The 23,199-nt window shown below is 46.5% G+C and overlaps 6 protein-coding genes across 6 annotated transcripts; 4 read left to right on the top strand and 2 right to left on the bottom strand.

Moving 5' to 3' along the window:
* Nucleotides 1-1,027: 1,027 nt before the first annotated feature.
* Nucleotides 1,028-2,674, top strand: BDW43DRAFT_313214 (amidohydrolase; the record flags this gene model as incomplete). The annotated part of the gene is made up of 1 exon (XM_032047544.1): nt 1,028-2,674. The coding sequence occupies one exon, from the start codon at nt 1,028-1,030 to the stop codon at nt 2,672-2,674; it is 1,647 nt and encodes a 548-aa protein (XP_031898241.1).
* Nucleotides 2,675-7,409: 4,735 nt separating this feature from the next.
* BDW43DRAFT_320838 (glycoside hydrolase family 12 protein) lies at nt 7,410-8,242 on the top strand (the record flags this gene model as incomplete). Its single annotated transcript, XM_032049182.1, has 3 exons — nt 7,410-7,825; nt 7,878-8,098; nt 8,163-8,242. The coding sequence occupies 3 exons, from the start codon at nt 7,410-7,412 to the stop codon at nt 8,240-8,242; spliced, it is 717 nt and encodes a 238-aa protein (XP_031898240.1).
* A 2,382-nt stretch (nt 8,243-10,624) lies between these two features.
* On the top strand, nt 10,625-11,707 carry BDW43DRAFT_301832 (uncharacterized protein; the record flags this gene model as incomplete). The annotated part of the gene is made up of 3 exons (XM_032045120.1): nt 10,625-10,985; nt 11,123-11,424; nt 11,468-11,707. The coding sequence occupies 3 exons, from the start codon at nt 10,625-10,627 to the stop codon at nt 11,705-11,707; spliced, it is 903 nt and encodes a 300-aa protein (XP_031898239.1).
* A 1,250-nt stretch (nt 11,708-12,957) lies between these two features.
* Nucleotides 12,958-15,491, top strand: BDW43DRAFT_320834 (alpha/beta hydrolase family protein; the record flags this gene model as incomplete). Its single annotated transcript, XM_032049181.1, has 2 exons — nt 12,958-12,978; nt 14,084-15,491. The coding sequence occupies 2 exons, from the start codon at nt 12,958-12,960 to the stop codon at nt 15,425-15,427; spliced, it is 1,365 nt and encodes a 454-aa protein (XP_031898238.1). The 3' UTR covers nt 15,428-15,491.
* A 1,736-nt stretch (nt 15,492-17,227) lies between these two features.
* On the bottom strand, nt 17,228-17,583 carry BDW43DRAFT_313209 (uncharacterized protein; the record flags this gene model as incomplete). The annotated part of the gene is made up of 2 exons (XM_032047543.1): nt 17,228-17,310; nt 17,376-17,583. 2 exons carry the CDS (start codon nt 17,581-17,583, stop codon nt 17,228-17,230), a joined length of 291 nt encoding a protein of 96 aa, XP_031898237.1.
* A 1,689-nt stretch (nt 17,584-19,272) lies between these two features.
* On the bottom strand, nt 19,273-20,909 carry BDW43DRAFT_301830 (uncharacterized protein; the record flags this gene model as incomplete). Its single annotated transcript, XM_032045119.1, has 5 exons — nt 19,273-19,735; nt 19,803-19,920; nt 19,994-20,366; nt 20,437-20,577; nt 20,904-20,909. The coding sequence occupies 5 exons, from the start codon at nt 20,907-20,909 to the stop codon at nt 19,273-19,275; spliced, it is 1,101 nt and encodes a 366-aa protein (XP_031898236.1).
* Between the last annotated feature and the right edge of the window lie 2,290 nt (nt 20,910-23,199).

Genomic DNA, 23,199 nt, shown 5'->3' with positions numbered 1-23,199 from the left:
ATATCAGTATTTAGATTTTAAAGGATATAAGTTTATATATCTTGAGGTAATATATATTACATTGTATTTTTTAGTAATTTATTTTATACTAATATTACAAGCACTTAAAATAAGTTATAGTTATATAGAGTAGAAAAACATGTTCTGAAAGCCTATATACAGCTTCTATAAGTATATTATTATAATATAGCTAATGATGGTTGAGATATCAGACCTTAAAAAGTGACTGTTTAGTATGGGATACGGAGGTGGCCCGCTCGTCGGTGTGGCCCGCTCACCAGTGAAATACGTTAGCCGGCTTGTCGCTTATGTAATCGATTTTGTCCCGCATGAGGAAAAAGTTGACCTCAGCTCATCTGCAACCACGCGGCGTAGGACGACTGTATGTTCCAACATCTAAGGGTGGGACGCCGCGCTAGTCAATCACTACTGCCAAGACTGGTGGGGCTGGCTTGCGGCTTCTCTGAAGCGGCACCTGATCTGTGTACTCGTTCAGCGTTCGGTGTTCGGTGTACCCCACATTAACTATCTCCACACTCAAGGAATTGCCAAGATTTCTCGGTTATATATAAAATAAACCTTATCTATATCACGGAGCCGATATCTACAGTCCCCGATTACTACCAGTCTTATCTCACTCTACCCTAGCAATTTACCTCTGCCACATCATCCGTGGGAAATAGACTTCGAATTCAGTTTGAGCTTCGCGGCATGTTCTAATTTAAGAGGTAAGTAATGAACAATCTAGCAATCTAGTCGCCTGTTGAGTTTCACGGAACACCGAGAAACGCTAGCCCCAATTCCCCCCGTATCACTTCACTATTTTTCCTCCCAAGATTCCCTTGATACTGTCTCATCCAAGATACTCGGCTGCTCGATTATCTCAAAATTCCTCGAAAGGAAGTTTCCGGGGAATTCGGGGATTCGGACCCAAATACCATTTTAGGCCCCCCGCATGAGGCATAAATACTTCATAGCCGCATCCTCATTTCTGCTGCTCATTGATCATATATTTCTTCTCAGCACTATGGCAACTGTTTTCAAGAATGGGCGTTTCTTCGTGCCCTCAGCCTCAGACAATGGCCAAGACTTCGTCGAAAGCATGATCATTGAGGACGGCAAAATCTCATATATCGGCCCTCTAGATGAGACAGCCACCCCAAAAGATGCGACAGTCATTGACCTACAAAACCGAACTGTGATTCCTGGTTTTATCGATGCACATATACACATCCTACAGTACGGCTTATCCGTCCGCAAAGCTAACCTCACTGAATGCACATCCCTGGAACAAATTCGCGAAACGATCAAATCCTACGCTGAGGCTCATCCTTCGATTCCTCGGATCTTATGCCGAGGCTGGATTCAAAACTCCACAAATGGAGTCGCACTAGCCAGCATGCTGGATGGTATTGACCCACGCCCGATCTTCGTCGATGCCTTCGACCTCCACTCCGTGTGGTGCAGCTCAGCAGCCCTCGACGAAATGAAGGCCCATACTGCCCCCGACATGCCAGGAGGAACCATACACCGCGATAAAAACGGGAAGGCCTCAGGCCTTCTTGATGAAGCAGCCCTCGTGAACGTCTTCTGGCCCCATCTAGAAAGGGTCACCTCCACAGCGGACAAACTAGACGCCGTAGACGCAGCCGTCAAGGCATACACCGCAGCCGGATACACCGGCCTGGTAGACATGGCCATGACCGAAGAAGCCTGGGAGATCCTGAACCTCTACCGACAAGACCACACGATCCCATTCCACATCGGCGCCCACTGGCTAGTCCCTTGGGAAGCAGACCAAAGCGCGAACTTGAAATACGTTGACCATGCAATCGAACTCCACAAAAAATACAACGAACCCGACTTCTGCGTCTTGGGGATAAAAATAGTCTGCGATGGCGTCGTCGACGGCTGCACCGCCGCTCTCATGCAACCATACACAGGCAAATCAGACCCCGTGGACCCATTCTGGCCAGATGACAACCTCCAAGAAGTTGTCCAGCGCGCCGACGCCGCCGGAATCCAATGCGCATTCCATGCAATCGGCGATCAAGCAATCCACCAAGCAATCAACATCCTCTCGCGAGTCGGCACGCCAGGCGCACGACATAGAATCGAGCATTTGGAATTGACGACTTCGGAAGATGCTAAGCGCCTCGGAGAACTTGGTATCACCGCTTCGATCCAGCCCGTTCATTCTGATCCTATCCTTTTCAAGGCGTGGCCTGGTCTTGTTGGTAGTGACCGTTGTAAGCGTGCGTTTGCTTATAAGGAGTTCTTGGAGGGTGGGGCTCCTATTGCTATTGGTACTGATGCGCCTACGGCTCCTCATATGCCTTTCCCCAATATGTACAATGCTACTACTAGGCGCTCGGCTATAGAAACGGAGAGTGATGCGACTGTTAATCCGCATTTCGGGCTTGGGTTGGTCGAGGCTGCTACGGCCGCCACTACTGGTGCGGCTTATGCACGCTTTGCGGAAAGTTGGACTGGTAGTCTTAAGAAGGGTCTCTCTGCGGACTTCGTGGTTGTTGATATGCAGTGGGCACCGGAGACATTGCTTGAGGCTAGGGTTTGTCAGACTTGGTATCGGGGAAAAAAGGTCTTTGATTCTGTTATGAATGAGGTCAGCCCCGAAGGATCCGAAGGATCAGCTAGATACTCGCCTATATAATGTGCCTCCCACATATGAATTTTGTATTCTAACTTAAGTACGCCCATCCAATTCAATGGCTTAGTTCTCTCTATTTTATGTCAATTCCCTTGACCTACTGTGAGTTCTCAACAGATTCCAAGTTGCAGGTCATGTGAACCTTGAAAAATCTCGGAAGAATCGGTCCCCAGCTTGGCATAACAAATGGTTCTGTGTACTCTGTTATAAAAAGAGTCCAGCTCATCTGCAACCACATAACCCACATAATGATTTTTGTCAATAGTTATCGATAGGCAACTTATCGATGACAAGCCTGCACAGGATCAATACGTGTATTTAGAAAGCATGGTAGAAACGTATCTATCACTTCGTAACAAGACTAATCGCTGGCTCATGGTAACCATCTCCTATTCTGATTCTATATACCCTCTTCGTGGGTCACATGTCCCTTACCACAATATGGCTGCCTGAGGCATCTAGTCTAGGGACGTGCCCTAACACAGAGCTCCTAAGAAAGGCAGGGAACAAGATGAAACCAATGGACGACCAAAGGATCGTGACTCAAAGCGAAGCCATACCACTCGGGCAATTATCGAATCGAAGCAAACGGAGGCCATCTATGGGCGAAAGCCACGAGCCCCGCGCCGTAGAGAAGAGAGGGGGCCAACTAACTTCTTTACGGTTTATAGCTGCAGAACAGCAGCGAATCAACGAAGTGGCTAATCTAGCTGTCGCGCTCGGGCTCTACCTTGGTGAGCATGATGCTTTTAAAGCCACAGCCCATGGGAAATTCAACGGGCAGAATACTATTCCTATTTCCGAAGACTTACAAAGAGGCAATCAATGATCCTATCTACGCAACCAAGTGGAAAGAGGCGATAAAGCTCGAGCTTAATAATCTAATTCGATTTGGGACTTGGAGATACGTCAAAAGACTTAAAGACTAACCCGCGGTCTCAACTAAATAGGTCCTCGATGTTAAATACTCAGCCGATTGACGAATTGATCGATTTAAAGCTCGACTAGTTGCACTAGGCTTCTCCCAACGCGAAGCATTGGACTATAAAGACACCTTTGGCCCAGTCATTTGATTAGAAAGACTTCGAGTTCTGTTTGCTTTAGCAGCAACCTATGGTCTAAAAGCACGTTGGCTCGACGCAACAAATGTCTGTGTTGGATCAAAGATTGGCAAGCAGATCTATATGGAGATTTCAGAAGGTGTTAGTTCTAAATCTCATGATTCAAATGATGAGTGTGAGATCCTACAATCATTATATGGTCTTCGACAATGTGCATATCCCCAGAACCAGAAGGTTAAAGAGTTTGTCGCCTCAATCGGATTTCAACAAAGCACTGCAGATCCTGAACTCTTTATTATGGTGTTATTATAGCGCTTTATGTGGATGATATTTTGATCTTTAGTGATGATACTAGAGATATTGAAACCACGAAGGATCACTTAAAAGCGTTTTCATCCCATGAAAGATCTAAAACTTGCTCAGAAGATATTGGGAATATGGATTACCTGGAACAAAGCCTCTATCCGACTTGTCCAAGAGTTCTATGCACGATCTGTTCTGGAAGAGTTTGAAATGACTAAATCGACACCTCAAACTACTCCACTTAGCCCTAGTATTGATCTAGACGATATATCACCTAGGAAGCTCAGCCGCGATCTGCATGGCAAATTCAGGAAGATTATTGGACGACTTACATACCCAGCTGGTGGCATCAGACCAGATATCCAGTTTGCTGTCAACCGATTAAGTCAATATCTCGCAGATTCCCGAGATGTCCATCTCAGAGCTGCAAAACAACTCCTTCGCTATGTTAAAGGGACTATTATCTATGGTATTACATACAGTGCAAAGGGGAGTGAAGGGACACTAGTAGGCTATGCAGATTCGTCATATGGAAACGCCACCAAGTATCGCTCAACAAGCGCTTATGTCTTCGTGATGGCAGGCGGACCAGTCCGTTGGTGTAGCAGAAAGCAGGTGTAGCAGAAAGCAACCCATCACTGCTATGTCAACTACCGAGGCGGAATACATTGCAGCTGCAGAGACATCAAAGCTGGCTATCTGGATCTGACATTTCCTAGCGGCCATCCGGAAGTATCCCAAAGAGCCAACCCAATTGGGAATCAACATTCAAGGTGCTTTGGCGCTAACATCTAATCCAGTCAACCACCTACGCAGCAAGCATATTCGCATACGGTATCATGCAATTCGAAACTTTATCGAGTATGGTGATATCAAGACATTCTACGTTCCTACGTCTGAAATGCTTGCAGATGGATTGACCAAGGCAACTAAAGCAGATGGCTTAAAGCAAATGGTCAAAATGCTACAGCTGGAGTTGAAATACGGCTCTATGATACAACATCAAGACCCCCCAGATTGAAAAGATGAAAGGCGTTCAACACCCCTGAAGACTTGACCGATAGATAGAACAGCCGGAGAATAGAGTATCTGTGAACCAAGCTTACCGCTAGGCCACAAAACGCGTGCATACGCCATTTGGGCTTTATACAGTCATTTTCAGTATGTTTTCAGGTTGATAGTATCGATCATCGAATGGCATCCACTCCTCAGTAGGCTACGTACGTGTAGCTGATACAGTTTCTCCTGTCCTTCTTCCCCTGCGACCACAACAGTAATAAAATGTTTCTGCGGAGGTCTAATTCTCGTAGTTAAGCTACCAGTGGCCCATACCGCGAAAGCGGTGAGGGCCACGTATGGCGGGTAATTGCATATTCAAAAATCTCTACTCACATAGATCCTGATTGGCAGCAAGTAATAAAGGATGGTAAGTTTGGGTATTCCTAGCCGATTCATGTATGCAAAGAAATATACAAATCTAGGATCTGTACCCACATGGGAAATACGATACTGGGCTAGATCAAATCGTAATCTACGTAGAGCGCGCCCGACGCCCACTCTGGACCCTGGTTTCACCGGTTCTATTAAAGATATGGTGTATAGCTAGCGCCTTGGCAAGCATACGGGTTTATAACCCTGAAGACCTTCCGTCTTTCCTGTATCTATTCAGGCAAGATACTACTCAATCGACGTCTTGTCTCCTTTCAGATGCTAACTTTCCCTGAATCCACAATCCACAACAGTTTGACAATAATCGGATCAGAATTAATACCTCAACCGGGTCGAGCTTCCTAAACTGGAGAGTCTCACGGTAGTTCCAAGGCTAGGGGCACATAGTTCTCTACTCCGAGACATTACCAAACTCAATGTTCTTTGCTCCAGTCAAGTGGCCCACAAGCCTGAGACAAGTTGCTGGACCATAATCCCGTGTTGGAAGAGGCTCTCGTCGAAACAGGGTATTTTTCTGGTGGGCTCAGTTTATGCGGTTGGTCAAGGCTGGTGCACAAGGTTACTTGCCCCCTGTACTGCTGTCAATTATGTTGACTAGTGGCTGTCTCACGGAGAATTACCCATGGCCGGTAGAATCCAATAAGGTTCCATGCATTTCTTTAATGGGATGTGACCATCGTCAACTTATTATTTATCCTAAAAATGGTTTTCCCGGTTTGCTGATCAAGGACTGTAGACGTGATTCGAGAATCTTGCCCAAGAACCACTTGTATCTGATCTCGTTGAGTCATGGTACAATATTTCCAGATTAATTTGAGATCATGAAAATCTTTTCCGTAAAAGGCGCTTCCACTTCCTCTGTGTTCACAAGACATGGTAAAGCTACTGTTAAATAGGGCATACCTAGTATCATCTACAGCCGTTTGAAGGGTGCCTATATACGGTTTGCTTTATCACGAACTTTCCCACTGACGCCTTTTACCACTGTGAATGAGTCTTGAAATGGAGAAATTGGAAGCAATTGCTATAGTACAATTTATTTCTTCTAAACGTACGAAAGCCGCTTTTGATAAGTAGAGGAAGTACGCGTATTTAATATTGCTACTTTCTAATCTGGTTTACATCGCATGTTCCCTCCTTTCATCTCAGCGCAGGTCTCATATTAAATAAACTTTGATTATCCGTCTACCTCTCGCCTCACTTAGTTGCGCCATCTGTAGGCAGACATCATTGCAGGCGGTCCGCCCCGATCTGAGGTAGGGCGCAGGCTAACTCTCTATGAACTTCCAGAATTGAGAAATTAGTGCATGATGAGCTATACCATTAATAACAAGGAGCCCCAGCCGGAAGAGAAACTTTCATCTGTTGTATACTGGATACCAGGTGTTGTACCGCTTCAGGGAAATAAATACACAGCGACTTCCTCTAGATGGCTAGATCGACAATCAGAAATTTGCCGGAACTACACAAATGCCTCAAAATAACGAGATCGGCGCCTCAACGTCTGGTGTAAAATAGGCAGGTATAATTTGACCAACAATTCTAGAGATCTACTTCCGAGGTTGAGAGCATCACCATGATATGGCTTTATATTGTTGTGATATTAAGTGAGCATATATTGCTCGACTATTCTCTAAACTTAATTATGTAGCATTGGTCTCTAAGTTTAGCTACAGCCTTTATTAATCTCATAAACAGTGATATTGCGTAGTCTATGGAGCTCTGAGAGCATGTCTCAGTTTAATTTCAGAGTAAATTAAGTTTCCTCCCGTTTATGGTTGATCCTTTGGACGGAAAAGCAAAGGATGGGATTGGCTGTGCCTCTGTCACAGCTATAAAGTCTCTGAGGAAGTACTACTTGAGAATGTACCACTTTATTTTGATTTTTTAACACAACAGTATATTTTATCTACTTTCTGCCCAAAATGAAGACAACTTCTTTGTTACTTGTATTTGCTACTGCTGTATTTGCTCAGCAGAAGACGCTATGTGACCAATATGGCTACTATGGCAGTGGCAACTACAGTGTCAACAATAATCTCTGGGGGAAGGATTCTGCAACTGGCTCTCAGTGCTCTTACGTCAACTCCGTCTCGGGTTCAGGCATCTCGTGGTCCACCACTTGGACTTGGTCTGGCCGTGAGAATGATGTGAAGAGCTACGCCAATTCGGGTTTGATTAACCTGAAGAAGCAACATGTCAGCAGCATCAGCAGCATTCCCACTTCAGTGAAATGGAGCTATGATACTACCAATATCCGTGCCGACGTCTCGTATGACCTTTTCACTGCAGCGGATATCAACCATGATACCTCTAATGGCGACTATGAACTTATGATCTGGTATGTAAGCTGTCGCAGCTCTTTGTCATTCATTACTAAACCAAGCACTCAGGCTGGCTAGATACGGTCACGTTCAACCCATAGGTTCCCGAATTGCGACGGCCTTCGTGGGTAACAATACCTGGGAGCTGTGGTATGGTGTCAATGGCGCGCAAAAGACATACAGCTTTATTGCTTCCAGCCCTATTACCTCTTGGAGTGGGGATATCAAGGGCTTCTTTGACTACCTAACTCAACACCAAAGTTATCCAGCTAGTAGCCAATACCTCATCAGTACGTGACTACAAAGAAAGGCGTCCTAAAAGTGATTTATGCTAACAGGTTATACTCCCTCCAGCCATGCAATTTGGAACGGAGCCATTCACTGGCGGAAAATCTACATTCACTGTGTCAAACTGGTCTGCGCAGGTGAAATAGATACAACTCATAATGTCTGCTTTGCTAGTGGGGATTTCAGTTATCGTTGGGTTTGGTGACAGGAGGAGAGGGGACATTGAAGGAGGGAGGGTTCCGGATGAGAGTTGGTGCATTCCACCAGGTTTTGAATTTGTATAGTGCTGGACTAGTTGAATATAACACTCTGATTGAAAACGATGCGTCGTTAGTTGGTCAAAGTTATCACATGAAGTCGAAATATCACAGTGCGCTAAGGGCAACGATGGCAAACGTACTGATAAGGCATCACCTCGCCAGCTCTGTTTCACTAATAGAGTACCGAACTACAACGGCTGGGGGGCCCAGATTTGTGCCTTTCAAATCGAGCTGGCGACAATCTCGCTAGACAGTCATAGTTTTTGAATAATGCACAGTGTACTTGATTCCAAGTCCAAAAGGTTCACATATATCAATTAACATCAAGGGAAAGGATGAGTCTCATTGACACTTGACACCATGAGAGCCTGCTAAATCAGAGGATATCTTACAATTTTTGAACTATAACTAAAACCTAGACTAACCTTTTGTCTCTCTAAGAATGGTGACGAATCTTTTCTGCTCATATTGGCTCACTATATCTCTACTTGACGTAACTAGAATATTGCTTCATATATATGCCAATATATATATAGTATTGACCCATTAGGGCATGGGATATTCAGGCCTGTGTGATGCTCGAGGTGCATTTACAAATCCGAATTGGATGAAGACTTCACCATCGCCGATGGTAATGAGAGCCCAGTACATCCACTGCTGTTACTCTGAAAGTTGAAAATAGGATGTACAATTGTTTGTATTAACTTCGACGAGTACAGTGTGACATAATCATAGAAACTCAACAAATTTCGTTAGTCGATTACGGTCCCATCCCTTTCCTTCTTCTCTCAATCTTCGGGCTGCTTCCGTCTGTTCTCTCCATGTATCTGACGTTACTCAGCAAGAGGTGTCTTTTGTGATCGGTGGGGCTGGACTTTGCCATCGGGATCTAGAAAGGAATAAAGGGATTAGTGATGCCCTTCTAGGTGCCGCTGCCCCTGATAGTCGTACGCTTATAATTCAGAAATTTGTCCTCATCTTCGCCGGGTCATCAAAAGCAGTCTTTCTCTTGTCAAGGATATCATCGAACACCTCCTGGGGTCCGGCAGACTCAACGACATACCCATACCTCGCCCTTTCTCCTCCCCCATGTAATCACGAAGCTTGGGTATTTATCAACTAGTTTAATCCTGGGAAAGAATGGTGATAGAATACGAACTTACTCTGCACTAGAGGGGCAGAGATTTCGACATCCTTCACATTTGTTTTGGACAGCTGCTCGCGCAAGCAAAGCACGAATACATTTAGTGCTGCCTTAGATACGCAATATGCAGGCATAGGTGCAGCAGGCACAATGACAATGTGGGAGCCCGTACTATTCGATATTAACTCTCTATCGCTTCAACGTCGGTGTGGCATGTTCGGCAAGTATAACTTACAATATGAGACTGGTCAGTGTATGTTTCTTGGTCAAGAAAGGTACGCAGGCATGCGTAAGGGCCACAAATCTGTTGAAGTTAATGCTAACTTATTTTTTGATGGATCGAGGTCGAATTTGTGGAAGAAACAGCACGTAACTGATCACAATGATATCCGGGGTGGCTTTCGAGGCACCACGGTGCAGGCACACAAAGACTGATGCTTAATGGGCCCGGACCCAACGATGGCGTGAGCGTGACAGGGAGGTGGATGTGAGAGGAGCTAATGTAGTACAGGTATTTAGAGGTGAGAGTGATACTAACGGAGAACTGCATGAGTGAGCGTTGTTGTTAGTGATGAAATTTACAAAGAGGTCTGGATGGATATAGTATGCCACACGCTCCATGTACACAGCTAGACTGCCCTGCGGCTAGCCGGCTGTAGATAGACCTGTCCGCCAATCGGCCGTTAGGGCTGACAGATGCGTGTATGAATCAACCAATCATTCAATCATTCAATGACGAGTGCATTCAGCAATTGTCAATTGTGGGTAATGTTGGGTAAATCCTCCAGTTGACCGAAAACTCGGCTGGAATGACTGTTCACAAAGGGCTGTGTATCGAACCGGGAGGCCATGCAACAACAATTTCAAGGCGCTACATGGAGTGGTTGGACCGCAGGATCCGCAATTCTTGAACTACAGGAAAACAGCAAATCCATGCTACTGTGCTCTGTTGTTGAAGCAAGAAAAAATTATCCCAGCACATTGATGTCTCCCTCGCTGGGGCAGGTTATAAATACCCTGATGTATCTCTTGTTGAGAAGCTATGCACATAGCAAAGTTTATCTCTTGAGTTCCATTGATACCTTCTGCGTTCAATTCACTTCCCAACCCTTGCCTCATCCAGTATGAATCGTCAGATTTCTTACAGCGGACCTCTAGCGACATCTTCCTTTCCTGTCCGAAAGCCACAATTTGACACTGTCCCTTTCCCTCGCACTTTCTCACCCTGCAATTTCTCTTCTTCACTTCCATCTGGCCCCTTGAATCATCCACTGCCCCAAAAACCTCGCACTTCCAAGTACTTTTTCCATGCATACACTCCACCTGACCGTGATCTTGTAATCCCACCCGACAGCACCACATCTCAACACAACAATCACGGCGAATGCGTTCCCGTCAACGACGAGCCCGAGTTCCCTTCAGACCATCAAATTGGGTTGCTTGGCAGCCCCATAGCAGAGTACATTATCTCACTGCCAAGCGAAGGTACGTACGAATCTGCCACGTCTTATTATCAAGGGACCTTGCTCAACAGTGATCCTTTCAGATACGACCCAGGGACTTGGAGGTGACTGCGAAGTGACGAGCAGCTTCAATGTTGATATTGCCGATCCGCCCACTAGATACCTTCTTGCTTGCGCAGAATCACGATCCATGCGGGCGTAAGTTGTTAGTGTCGCCGCGGTGTGCCGACGATGGGATATGTCATGCCGACGCCAACCCAGCGTCTGAAGTTCCTGAGAAACTCCCTTGCACCTGCGAAAGTTCTGGCGGTGATAGCATAAGCGAAAATGATGGTGACGGTCTCATGAGGCGTTGTGCGCTTTTTGAAGGCGAGGTAGGCTTGCTGGATGTACTCCTATCGAAGGTCCAGCCCTCATTCGGGCAGGTGGCTGAAACATCCCCTCCACAGCTCAACCGTCAAGTGACTGAACATGCTAGGTACCTCGAGTAGCATGCGCGTCAAGGTCGAGAGCGCCCGATCAAACCCTACCAACCGAAAGAGGCCCGCAGTCGCTGCGTTGGAGACGGATGAGAAAGCAAGTGATCCTCGAACAAGGGCGAGAGTTAGAGCTGAAGCATCTGAAGCATCCAGTACATTGCCTACTCCCCGTAGTGCTCGACCTTACTCAGCGGCCGAAGATAAGGTCTTACAGAAATTGGTGGCTAGAGGGCTTGCCTGGGACGAAGTTGAGAAGGAGTTTTAGGACCTCCCTCCAACCAAGCCGCTCGCATCTCACAAATTCCTGTATCTTTAAAATACCAAACGCTTATCTCCGTAACCAGCCGCCCCTTCGTTCCCGAGCAATTTTTATTTCAGGCAAATATCATTCAGTGCCATAACTTCTTGCTCCGGGGGCTATCAGGGGATCGTCCATTCGTAAGCCATGGACGGCTTTGGTCATCTCCAGGTAACATTGCGTGGCATATTCTCGAACATATCCAGACCTCAAACGACTTAGAATGGAGCCTCTGTTGGAGAAGAGTCTGAGTCTCCGTCTTCAGAAGCAGACAACCTTCGTTAACACGAGGCCGGAAGCTGTGAACCAGCGCGCCAACAATTGGATACACCTTGCTTGCTATTGAACTTGCTTTTCTGCGGAACCCGTCCGGATTCAGAGTTTCCCCTGGTCGCTCAGGGATTGGAATCAATCGGTGAGCAATGCTCTATGCAAGTGCACCATTCCTTTACCTACAGAATGTTCTGGAACATAGTTATTCCAGGCCTCCCGTATTTTACCGAGTGGAGTACTAGCGCCTCAGTACTCTATTGCGATGTCCCTAAAGGTGGTCCTCTCCGAGACGGGATCCGTCGTCTAGTCGAAACCTCGGCCGACCCTCAGGTATCCTGCAAACTCAGCGATCACACCAGAAACCTGGTCTTCAACAGCAAACCCTCCGTGACTCTCTGATCTTGCTCACAGCTCCGCGGGTGACGACCGAATTGTCGACCAATATCTTTCAGCGCGAGTCAAGAAGAAAACAACTGTAGTGCATCTTCTCTACTAGTGTGAAGGGTTAGGCTTAGCAGAGGCTATATCTAAGCAGTGGATCCATGGATTGGTCACAGCCAATCCTCGAGGGGAGCCGCGTACAATTACGCGCATATGATAAATAGGGACTTATTTACCCTACGCTCCTAATGAGAATGATCCAGTAAAACATTTGAATATATCGTTGTTCTATAAGCTCCTCTGATCTATATGATGGTTGGTGTGTAGTCAATACGTCTACATTGCAGTCCTCCTATACCGAAGACCCTATAAAGCTCTTCCACCGAGTTCTTTACAGCTAGCTGCAGGTAACTGCAAACCGCGTGGAAGGCTGCCTGTTGCCTTGGCTGGACAGTCCTCCCACAAGCGGAGGCGCGCTGGACATATAGATACTCTTTGTGCTGGATGTCTTGCATACGGCGTGGCTCATTCCTTAGCATACTCCCCGCCCCCTGCCCCACCACATGAACAGTTTAAGCACATTCGTTGGCTACAGTAAAATGAGATAGACATATCTAGACCCCGGTTCGGTATAACCGGTATTTGCCTGTAGGCAACAGGCTTTTGGAAGCGCTTCGTACGTCTGCATCATGTAGTACGTCACGTATACAGTATTCGTGTTCCTTCCCTGGAGAGGGCTAACACTCACTTCCAGACATCTTAATTGGGCCAACCTGACACGGCAAGCAAATGTTCCTGCCGGGATAAGGACAATCTTTGCTTAATGGGGCAAACATCAATCAAAAGTCGGGTATCCGCGAACGCCGCGCTGCTGAACCCGCGCATTTCTCCGTATGGAAGGTACATACACATAACAATACCCAGTGCAGGTGCCGAGGTAGACCTTACAGGATTCCTATCAAGCACATTGGCTAGCACCGAAACATAGCTGTGGGTGTGGGATCATCGTTGCCGTTCATGTAGGCAGACGGCAGACTGACATGCCGAGCGTCACATCGATTTCAAAGCAGGGGATTTAGGGACCAGCGCCTTTGACTACCTGACGAACGAGTACTGTAATACCTCGTTATCTGCAACCAATTCTGACTAGGCACTTTATTGCAGATGTCGAGGTGTTACAGTTGTCGAGTAAGCATTTCTATTGGCCAGATAATTCAACGCCCTGTATGATCAACTACTTTTGGTAATATGAGTGAGATTATACGGGAATATACGATATATCACGTGCTCATCCTATACCCAGTTTAGGTCCAAGATTCATCCTTACCTGCAACTTTATATAAGGTAGTGCTGGGCTTTTATGAAATGTTCATATAATTGAGGTTTTATGAAATTTTGTACGGGAAACCCAATTTTCCGCGGTTGCCAGTTGCGGATAGCGTGAAATTGCTCGGGTGTTGCAGATACAAAGATTTTACACATAAATGCGTACTGTAGAATGGTCTCCGGTCAGACTAGTCGCCCCGCCCCCGACCTGCAAATATTCCGGGGAAATTCCATATAAAGTGCCCAAGCCTTCACCTAGAAAAAAAGTAATCGATTACGCTGGCAGCCTGTATGCTGTTATTCATTGTCCTTCTATTGGTCACCCCTTTCCTAACTGAAACAATGCTATCTCTGTCAACGCAGCTTCTAGTAGCGGCGTTGGCGACAGCCTATGCTAGCACGCTGGACCGGGCGTCCAACTACCCAGTCTCTCCAGAGCTTGCCGAAGAATACGACTGCGAGAAAAGCTGTCAAGAGTACCTAAACACGACAAATATATCTGATCTTGAAGACTTCGATACGCCCTTTGACTTTGACTTCTACGCAACGGCCGATAATTTCTCTTCCTCCAAACCCGGTGATGTCCTGAAGCTTGTGCCAGTCAATCCCAAGCTCATGAACGTCCCCGGAGGTATCACGACATACAAGATGCAGTACACATCAGTCGACCTGGATAATTCCACTGTTCCCGCTACCGCATTCATAGCCTTTCCATACGTTTACCAAGCCGACCCATACAAGCTTATCGCTTTCGCACATGGAACATCCGGCGTATTCCGAGGCTGTGCTCCATCGACCTCCTCTAACTTCTACGACTATGATACCTGGATCCCTCTCCTGTTCACAGGCTACGCTGTTGTCGGCACTGACTACGTTGGCTTGGGAAACAACTACACGAACCACAAATATATCGCTACCAAGGCAAACGCAAATGACATCTACTGGTCAGTCATTGCAGCGAAGAAGGCTTTTCCGCGCGACCTATCTGAGGAATGGGTCTCGATCGGGCACTCGCAGGGCGGGGGTGCGTCTTGGAAGCTGTCAGAACAAGAACAGGTACAGAGAGAGGAGAGCGGATACTTAGGGGGGGTCGCGGTTGCACCCAATACGCATATCTACAACGCTGTTCTAGAGGGACTCAGCTTGACCGAGGGCTCCTCGGGCGACGAACTCCAGGGCTATGGATCCAGTTCCTACGTGCCTTCGCTCTACTTTGCTCTGCGGGCTGTTTATCCCAACTACACCGCGCCCTTCCTGTCCGACCTCGCCAAGAGACGGATTGGGCTGGGGGAGCGTGCCCAGCTCTGCGCAGCTGCCTTACCCGCTGTGTTGCGCGACCTGGACTCCTCACAGATCTTATCAAATGACACTCTCAATAGTTTATCGGCAATCAAGGAATTTCAAGACCTGAACGCCCCCGGGCAGGGCGATACGACTTCACGGCCGCTTCTTGTCATTGTGGGCGGGAATGATACTACGGTATATCCAAGCATCACAAAACGAGCCTACGAGCAGAGCTGTGAGGCCGGAAATTCCCTGCAGCTGAGCATCTATCCGGGGCTAGAACATTCGGCAGTGTTTGGAGCGTCAGCCCCAGAGTGGCTTGGTTTCATTGACAGGCTTTTCCGGGGCCGGGGATTGTGCGAATGTAGCTTAGAAACTATGTGGCCGTTTGATGCACCTCATGCTAGGAAGCCTCAGGAATAGTTTAGAGCAGGCACTGAAGTACATTTATTATCATTGTATTTGGTCTGTTTCCGGCGTGCTTTCGCCTAGTTCAGCACTTAATGGAATGGAAAAGGAGATACCGTTTACTCGATATACTAGACTGTATCTCGCTCTTAAATATACATAAAAATAACTTTTAATATATGCCAAGAATTGGTTGGCCTTGAGGGAGCGTGAAATCAGAAGTTGTCATGGTTATCTTTGACCAGAAGAAGACAAACCAGAGGTCCATTGTCCGAAACTCACTAGTATCAGATGGGCGGGTTCCGCGGAGCCTAGGGCGGAGCTAGTTGCAGCACTTCACGGGACTGGATATGAATTAATCCTTCGCTTTCGCATGTACCCACTATGTAGTTAGTCGGAATGAGCTTTCTGGCGAAGGAGAGGCTTGAACAGTGCATCAGGATGCAAGCATTACTTCGGCTTTTATGTGATGGTACAAGTCGTCACAGCGCGACCTCGCCAATATCTATAACAGACCTGATAAACCGTCAGTCTTCCCATGAATATGTTGATGAGAACATACGTAACTTGGGGATCATGGCCACTGCTGGCGACGCCCTGCAGGTCTAGTAATGGGCACGAAATACACTACGGACCGAGAGACTAACCCAGCTTTGACAATGTTCCGGTTCCAGAGGTACAAGTCCCGTTATGACCGGATCGTGAGTTTCTTTCCCAGTCCCTCGAGCTTGTGTCGCTTTTAAGGTTGCTGCCTAGGGCGAGCTATGCAATATTCTATTCCATGACACAGTGGTTCGCGTAATGTATTTTAAATTCCTCTATATATCCGGCAACCCCCATCAAAAAGGTTAACCCATAACCCGATTCAGTACGACCATTCGAGCTAGGGCAAAGAGAGAATATGCACCCCAGCCAAGCCTCAAGTCAAATACTGCTAGGTGGTATAATGGATCCAATGTATGTACTACTCGTGCTACTCATGGAAGCGTCAGCAAAGATTGAGAGGACAGCGTCGCATCCAGGAACAATGCCGATCAAGTTGGGGCATCATCCGGCCGGTCAGGCGCAACCCAGCAGGCGGTCCCCTGGCCACGAGTACCAGACATGGTCACGTTCTACGGCGCGTTGATACTTCTCTTCTGGTTTACGCGGAATTTCATCGTCATTCTCTTGCGGCAACTGCGACAACCTGGAAGGGAGATTGATCCTCCACTTCAATATTCGCGCCAAATACCCACAATTGTGATACGTGATAGTGACTCAAAGAGAGTATAGGTATTTAAGGTGTATACCTTGGCCAAGATGGGAAGAAGGGGAGGTCGTGGTACATGTGCTTTTGTTAGACTGTATGAGGTTTTGCCTAGGGGCTTTATGCAATATTAGTTAACAAAAAAGACAAAAAGCACTGTAGCTGATAACACGCGTTTCCAGTATTGGGATGGTTCCATCGCGACTTTTTCAGTATAGAAATACGAAGACCAAAGGCTTGTAGGCAGCATGCTCGAACGAACTGTGCCTACGCCAAGTTGACCCAGGGCTCCGCGGGCATGAGAACTGCCTTGGTTACCTAACTCCATAGAAACCTCGGGATGTCTCTATAGGAACTGAAGTAATTTCAATCTGCTGCCGCAAAACGGGCCCTTGGATATTGGAGCTAAAGGAATTATTTGTGTTAAAAGAGTTGTAGAATATAGTATAACTTTTTTAGAAAGGCTATAACTGCAGTAAGAGCCCTCCTCAATAGGATATTTAGAAGGTTTGGTTAAGAGTGGCTTGACACCAGTAGCACGAACAGAATCAAGTCGGATGCCTTGATCAAGAGAAAGCAATACCGAAGAGATTCACCCAGAAAGTTGACCGGTCAACTGGGTCGCGAAGAGGAATATGTCCGGCGACACCTATTGCAATAAACCGTGGGTATCTGTACTTCGCGTATCCATGATAGACCGTGTATCATCCACACCCTCGTCGTATTCATTCTCGCTAAAGATTCGGAACGCAGCAGCCAGGCGGCCGTTAAGATACTCTCGCTCCTGCATTTTATCTTCAAACTTAGGCATGCTGGGCATCTGCATCTTGACTTTGGCCTTTTCGGCACCCTCCACCTGGCTTGACTGCGGAACCTGCACAGTAATGTTGCTAATAGTCTTAATTGCTGTTGGGGGAGCCATGGTTAATTGTTGCTGAGTGAAGATAGATGACACATTTCTCATCACGGTTGCAATAGAAGGGAATACTGTACAATCATATAGTTGCCCAGGTGGGGTTCTGCTGGTTGTGTTTGCAACCAGATTGGACGGACCGCAGCCGAGGTCACCCAGTTCACTAAGAAACAAAGCTTGTAGGGAATTAAGTTCCCGAGGTTACCCTCTGTGCTCGACGAGATACCTAGGGTGATTGTAAGATAGGGAATCACGAGTGGAGACTGATCGGAATTGAGGTTGTGAGCCCCGATATTAGATGTCTTTCAGGGTGCTTATAGAGTAGAAGGGAAGAGGCTGCCCGCATGCTACTGATGCACCGCTGAGGAGCTCGGCTTAAATAGCAAGGTAATAATGTTTCACATACCAATATTCCATGCTGAGGGAGCTCCACTTTCTAGTCGCTTGCAACAAAAATCTCATTAGACCGGCTTTTCCTACTTTAGAGAAGCCTCTCCTCATACCTCTCCTCGCCTTACCGTTCAATGTAATAAACCCACTACCTTAAAGAAAATATTTGCGTTGCAGAGAAAGCGTTCCGACAGGCAGATAATAAGAAACATCAGTACTAAGTGTGGACAGATAGGAGAGCAAGCTTAATATCATTCTAATATCTCAGGATATTGGAGCCTGCTGCCCCATAAACATAACCCAACGGAGAAGGTACAGCATGACCGGTAGGTCTCTCGCCCTGCACTTCATCACTAAGTAGAGCTGAGCAACATATGTAAATTACGAGAAGAAAGCCCAACGCTCATTAGCTGATAGTGTAGAAACAGCGAAGTCTAGAGCCTGACATTGACTTCTACGAACGTGCATATTCCAGTTCTCTTGTTCCGAGCTTATGAGTTTGTATGCTAAGCCAGCAACAAGTCGCTTCACCAAAGAGCACCAGGCAGAGTTTCGAGAGAATGTTCTAAAGCGCTACAAAGCTTTCAATCATTCAAACAAGTGTGGTGTTATCTCCCCGGTTAGTATAAGACTAGAGATGTCAAAGCCTCTCACCTAGTGCCGAAGCAGCTGAGTGGACAAGAGCTCGCTTTTCTTTTGGAGCGGGAGAACAACCAGTAACAGATCCTCAGAAGAATCTTACTCTACAAGAGCAATCAAGGCTAATATTAATCAAGTTCGGATTGTGGCTGTTCTGTCTGCTTCTAAGCACGACAACGTCCGCTGGAAATGCGTACTTGTCAATCGGAACATAAGCGCCTTGTCGCTTGTGATACAACTTGTATAGATAAAAAACCCTTTCAGCAACAAGTGAAGTCTTAAGATCCCAAGTAGGAAACTGTGCGATCCGAAACAATATGCTACGAAGATATATCTAGAGAAGAGGCCGATCGTATTGCCAAACTACATCCTATATTCTTCGTCTTCTTCATGGCATTCCAAGATCCTCAGGATTGCGCGCTAATCCTGGACATTTGTATCCATCTCTCCTTTTAAAGTGTGCTTTCATGCAGAATGCAGATAATGAATGAATGCCTTCGGCTTTAGGCTCCACTCCCTGTATCAAGTGGCCTATAACCGTTGGCTGCTTAAAACGTAGAATCCTGTATGAATGTGGCTACAAGATCCTAGCAAAATAACATGATCGAGCTACAAGACTTAAATATCTGGTTTAAGGAGTATTATGTTCAAATATACTGTACAGCAAATTCATACGCTCGTTCTCTCGACCTTGAATTCAGAAAGTTGAAACTCCACATCTTTCCAGATCCCAACTCCCAGGTCTCGAGAACTCTCACCCGCCTCTGCCGCTTCCACGCTATTCATACCCCCGAGTATATGAGTATCACTCACATCTTCACGGTTCCCTGGTTTTGGAAGGATATTGCGCAAGCGCGAGTTTGTTCTGTGACGCGTCGTGATCAGGGACGACGGCCCACCACGACTGCCCTTGACCGTTGCAGTGAGTTCGTAATCGCGCGACCGCTGCTTGCTACTAACCTTGTAGCGGAATCCAGATAGGAACAGAGAGCGCAGACACGGCAGCGAGGCGACAATGATCACTACGTATGCTTCGATGAAGGCCCAGCGGACGAGGTTGGAGGTGCCGGTGAGCATATCGTTCTGCAGCTCAGGGATCTGCATGATTTTGCCGATAGAAGCTCCCATCGCTCTTTCACATGGTAAGATTAGTATGTGTATGACGGGGCAAAGGATATTGGCGATAGGAAGTGGCTTACAGCAGACCAAGGCTCATTAGACAGATCAAACTGAGTTTAACTGGAAGCCGCAGGTTAAGATGCCAGAAGATGTAGGTCGGCACCACAGCGAGATACAGATCAACGGTGGCGTTGAAGACTTGCAAGGTTCAGTTGACGAACTCATCTACAATGTAGGGAGGCAAGGTGGGGACATGCACAGAGAGACATACTGCTCAGAAAAGTACCATACCCGATCTGGATGGAATCTAAAAGACAATCACCATCAATTGAATAATCCCAAACCGCGTGCACAGGATTGCACGAGGCGAAGACCAAGATAATTGAAACAGCATTGACAGCGAGTTCAAGGGCCATGAGGGCAATCAGGATGATCCGGTGCCATTTTTGTCTTGATAGAATCACCGCTAGATACAGCACGAAGGCAGTGCGCGCTGTAGCCGCACAGGCAACCGTAAATACTATCGCGAGCGAGCCAAATTTCCGAGCCTCCGTCGCATTCATCCCCATGTCATCTTTTGTCTGCTGGTCGTAGCCATATAGGATAGCGCAGGTCAGGAGAGCAGAGGCGATGAGTCCAAGACACTAAGACAATCAAGCACGTAATCATGATTAGCATATGCTTCCGGGTGAAGATGAAAGGACATCAGAGTACCAAGGCAAAAACCATAATTACATCATCCAGCATGATCCGTTGAATCTTTATTTTCGCCAGGACGCGCAGCGCGACAACAAGCACCGAAATCCCTCCAAAAGCCCAGGCCACCACCAACAGGCCGGCTTGCTCGTTAGAGATCTCCATCACTGTCTCATCAACCAAGAGAAACCCTTCGTACTAAGGGGAGAAGGGCGACGAGCCGAGAATCGGTTACACAGCACCATTTGGCAGGAAGACTGCTCATCCTCCAGGATATAAGAGCGCCCAAACGTATGCAGCATACGCATTTAAACGTTCTCTGCATTGACGTTTTCGCTCGCCACCGGCTAGAGAGAAAAGGGAGATTGGTCTATCAGAGGATATACAGACCCAACGAGCCCCAATGCCTCTTCTCATGGGGGCAGAGACTTCAAGACAAACCCAAAGACAAACCCAAACTCAAACCCAAACACCCAGGCCATAACTGTCATGTTTTCAACATTGACTTCCTAGCCTCTATTTCCGCTTCCAGCTAAGAGTCTAGGCCGTCCCGTTTTGATAGTGGATGGTGTGGTCATTGGCCACTTGCACTATCACTGAAGGGGTAGTTGGATCCATATCGGAGATTTGAGACCTTAAGCTAGTACGGAGATGCGCACCAAAAGTGGAGATCAATAAAGACCGATACGCTGGCGCTCTGATTGGCCGGGCCAAAAGTAAGGTTGAAGCTAAGCTTGCTTTTGAGTTTGCGCGGGATTTACAGTTTTGCTGGCTCTGGTACTGGTGCCTCAGGCTGTGCCTTGTAAGAGCACTGAGAGAAAATAAAGTAGGACAGTCTGTGTTGGCCACAAGGAAAACATAGTGGTGGTGGATTGTTTTTATGTTTACATATAGCAAGGGAGGAACTACATCAATGGATATATACATAGCCCAGCATGACTCGTGTCCCTTGTAGAATATCAGGAAGAGCATGAGGTGGCGGCTAGTTCTCTATAGGCCTCGCTCGGCCCCACTCGCGAGCGACCCTCCGAGGGCTACCGTCAGACCCGCAAAATAGAGGTGGGGTTAAGGCCTGCCCTCCGAAGGCCGACAAACAGAACACGTAACGTAGTTCAACCACCGAGCGGCCTAAAGCACCGAGCGGACCACTTTTCCCTGCACCCACCACTCCGACGTTTTTCAACCATAAAAATAGGACCCAATTAGGTTAGCTCCTAATGGTAAGTGAAGATATTTTATTAGGTCAGTTTCTTGTAGTGCGTCTGATTACCCCACCGACACTACAGCGATGTACACGGTGTAGAGCTGTCGGATAAAAAGGGTCAATATTACACATTTATTCAGTATCCGCTCGGCTCGACATTATTCTATTGTTTTGATCATTTTTTATTCGGCTCTTTCAGATAGATTTAGACAGATAGAGACCTTACTCTGAGAGTCAGAGACCTTAGAGACATCGTTCTTCAATATAAACGGATTCTTATCCATACATCAGTGATACTAGCTCTTGCGCATATTTAGCTGGCCGACAGTTTATGAGCCCGGTTATGCGCCCTAAATAGGAATATCGAAGCTATTTAGACCTTTCCCTATGCTGTTCCCACTGAATCCAACGCACGCGGTATTCCACTGATCGAACCTTTAAGCGTTTAAACTGACGCAATCAACGCTTCTTCATACACCCTGGAAGCAGCCATTGAGTTACTCTGGTATATGTATTGTTCCGCAGCTGGTGAATGCATCTTACATCTCGAGTGTATGGTATTAGAGGTCAAATATATTCTATTGTAAAATAGAGCACCAAAGAAGGAAAGGGTAGCTATGATAACCGCCACCAATGCGAATATGTAGCTTCCAGCTGTCAGCCCCTTGTTATACTCTGTCCAACGGCAGCCGCGAGAACAGTAATAAGAATACTAGAATCTTTATTGATACCCTTCTCTTACTCGTCGGAACAATCTGACTCAATATTGGGCTGGCCCAGTTCTTCTTTTTCCGCAATCATCCATTGCAGCGGCTTCGAGCCTATCATCTCCTTTGATAGATCCCTGTCCTTATTCTCCTCCAGTATCTATTCGGCTTCTATATCTCTAGCCAACTTCCACTACCAGATACACTGATATAATCTAACAAGAATATCTCCGATATATTATAACTATTATTTAACTTCAGTTTTCACTTTATAGATCTTCTCGGTCTTAAAAACCCGGATTATTATTTTATAAATGATAACCGCCTCCCCGTGTTATTTATGCGGCCAATGTCTTCTGTAGAACCCCGCAAAATATATCCATGTTTTAAATGGTTCAAGTTATAATAAGAATCTATCTCTATCCCAGGTATGATACTCCGCGCAATATATCTTGATTATTGCTTAAAATTATATCCCCTCTAAGATTATCTTGTTCTACCACAATTTTCTATTCAGCCCATTACTCTGTCTCTATAGAACAACTGAATAAGAAGTGAACTTATGTCCACCTTAAGAAGCCAGATAGATAAAGAAGAGACTAAGATAGTATATCCAAAGAAATGCCCTATCTACTATATATAACCATTACCTGGATGTCAACGTTGTTAAGTTCTGCTCTGGGGATCAAAGAGGGAATTGTAAAGACCCATGGACAGCTGACAGGAATTGAATCGGATCCTTGGAGGTTAAAGAGAAACAGATTTTCCAAAGAGATACCGTAGTTGATCACCTGATGCACGTCCCCACCTGGTGCACGAAAACCATTACTTTCACCGACATTTAACGTAGCTTTAAACAACCATATCTCA

This window comes from Aspergillus alliaceus (assembly GCF_009176365.1).
Source record: "Aspergillus alliaceus strain CBS 536.65 unplaced genomic scaffold BDW43scaffold_35, whole genome shotgun sequence".
Taxonomy (NCBI): Eukaryota; Fungi; Ascomycota; class Eurotiomycetes; order Eurotiales; family Aspergillaceae; genus Aspergillus; species Aspergillus alliaceus.
The sequence above is the reverse complement of the archived record's forward strand: the minus strand, read 5'-3'. Positions and strand labels throughout refer to the sequence as shown.